This window comes from Empidonax traillii, unplaced genomic scaffold, assembly GCF_003031625.1.
Source record: "Empidonax traillii isolate 1590-97213 ecotype Southwest subspecies unplaced genomic scaffold, ASM303162v1 scaffold4647:size9380, whole genome shotgun sequence".
Lineage (NCBI taxonomy): Eukaryota > Metazoa > Chordata > Aves > Passeriformes > Tyrannidae > Empidonax > Empidonax traillii.
In genome coordinates, this window is record NW_020959840.1 from 1 (window position 1) to 1,854 (window position 1,854).

Genomic DNA, 1,854 nt, shown 5'->3' on the forward strand with positions numbered 1-1,854 from the left:
TGCTGTCTCTGGGTGACCTTCAGCCCCATTTGGGAGTCCCCCAGCTCAGATCTCAAAGGTTCTGGGCTGTGGTGGCTCTGGGTGGTCTCATGGGCTCAGTGCTGGTTGTGACATCTCTGGGTGCCCGCCAGCCCCATCTGGAGCTCCTTCAGCCCCTTTTGGACCTCCCAGTCCCATTTGGTGCCCCCTCAGCCCCATTTTGGGAGCCCCTCAGCCCTGTTTCAGGCCCCACCAGCTCAGAACTTGAGGGCTCCTGGCTGTGGTGTCTCTGGTGGTTTCCCAGTCCCGATGTTGGCTGTGGTGCCTCTGGTGGTTTCCCAGTCCCGATGTTGGCTGTGGCGTCTCTGGTGGTTTCCCAGTCCTGGTGTTGGCTGTGGTGTCTCTGGTGGTTTCCCAGTCCCGATGTTGGCTGTGGTGCCTCTGGTGGTTTCCCAGTCCCGATGTTGGCTGTGGTGCCTCTGGTGGTTTCCCAGTCCTGGTGTTGGCTGTGGTGTCTCTCGTGGTTTCCCAGTCCCGGTGTTGGCTGTGGTGTCTCTGGTGGTTTCCCAGTCCTGCTGTTGGCTGTGGTGCCTCTGGTGGTTTCCCAGTCCCGGTGTTGGCTGTGGTGTCTCTCGTGGTTTCCCAGTCCCGGTGTTGGCTGTGGCATCTCTGGTGGTTTCCCAGTCCCGGTGTTGGCTGTGGTGTCTCTGGGTGCCCCCCAGCCCCATTTGGAGACCCCCAGCCCCATTTGGAGACCCCCAGCCCCATGTGGAGTCCCCCCAGCCCCATTTGGAGGTGCCAGGCCCCGCTGTGCCCTGTGGCCCCGCTGTGGCTCAGAAGCCGTAGTTGCCGGGGTGCCGGCGGCCGAGCGCTCGCTGCGCCTGGGCGATGGAGTCGTCGGCGCGCCGGCCGAGCTCGCGGCACTCCCGCAGGGCCTCCCCGAGCTGGCGCGTGGCCTCCTCCAGCACGGCGCTGCGGCGCGGTGCCCGCGGCTCCCAGAACCCCGCCTGCACCCAGGGCTGGGGGCTGCGGGGGGGCTCCGCCGGCCCCTCGGCCGCGGCGCCGCCGTCCAGCGCGGCGTCCAGCTCGCGGCACAGGCGGAAGAGCTCGCTGCCGCGGCCGGCCACGCGCTGCCCGTCGATGGCCTTGAGGCCGGGCAGCATGGCGGCCAGCGCGGCGCGGTAGGCGGGCGCGGCGCACAGCGGGTTGCCGAGGTGAGCCAGCGGGTCCCGCAGGCGCAGGCTCTCCAGGTGCCGCAGCCCCTGCAGGCAGCGCAGCTGGCGCAGGCTGCGCAGCCGGTTGCCGGCCAGGTTGAGCTGGCGCAGGCTGCGGCAGCCCCGCAGCGGCTCCACGCTGGCCACGCGGTTGCCCGCCAGGTTGAGCACGGCCAGGGCGCGCAGCGCGGCCAGCGGGGCCAGCGCCGCGATGGCGTTCCCGGACAGGTCCAGCCACTCCAGGTTGGAGCAGTCGGCCAGGCAGCCCAGGTGGGCGATGCCGCGGCCCCGCAGCCGCAGCAGCAGGATGGACTCCAGGGAGAACTCGCCCGTGCAGGCCTTCAGCAGGGCCGGGGTCACGCACACCCCTGAGCCTTCCTCCTCCTCCTCTTCCTCATCCTCCTCCTCTGATGGCTCCGACACGTCCGGGTCCGGCACCGGCGCTTCCTCCCCGTGCCCCTCCATCCCTGCGGGGGGGTCCTGGGAGGGGGAAAGGGGTTGGGGGTGGCACTGGGGAACAGCCCGGGAGGGGCTGGGGGCGTCCTGGGGTGTGGGGACGTGTGAGTGGGAACATGCGTGGGGCACATCTGGGGGACTTTGGGACACACAGGGGGGGATGTGTGGAACACAGGGGGACACGTGGGGCACATCTGGGGGTGTC

At 69.6% G+C, this 1,854-nt stretch overlaps 1 protein-coding gene across 1 annotated transcript; it reads right to left on the bottom strand.

Moving 5' to 3' along the window:
- Positions 1-633: 633 nt before the first annotated feature.
- On the bottom strand, positions 634-1,673 carry LRRC61 (leucine rich repeat containing 61; the record flags this gene model as incomplete). The annotated part of the gene is made up of 1 exon (XM_027910772.1): positions 634-1,673. A coding segment is annotated over one exon (861 nt), but the record flags the coding sequence as incomplete, so codon positions are not given.
- Between the last annotated feature and the right edge of the window lie 181 nt (positions 1,674-1,854).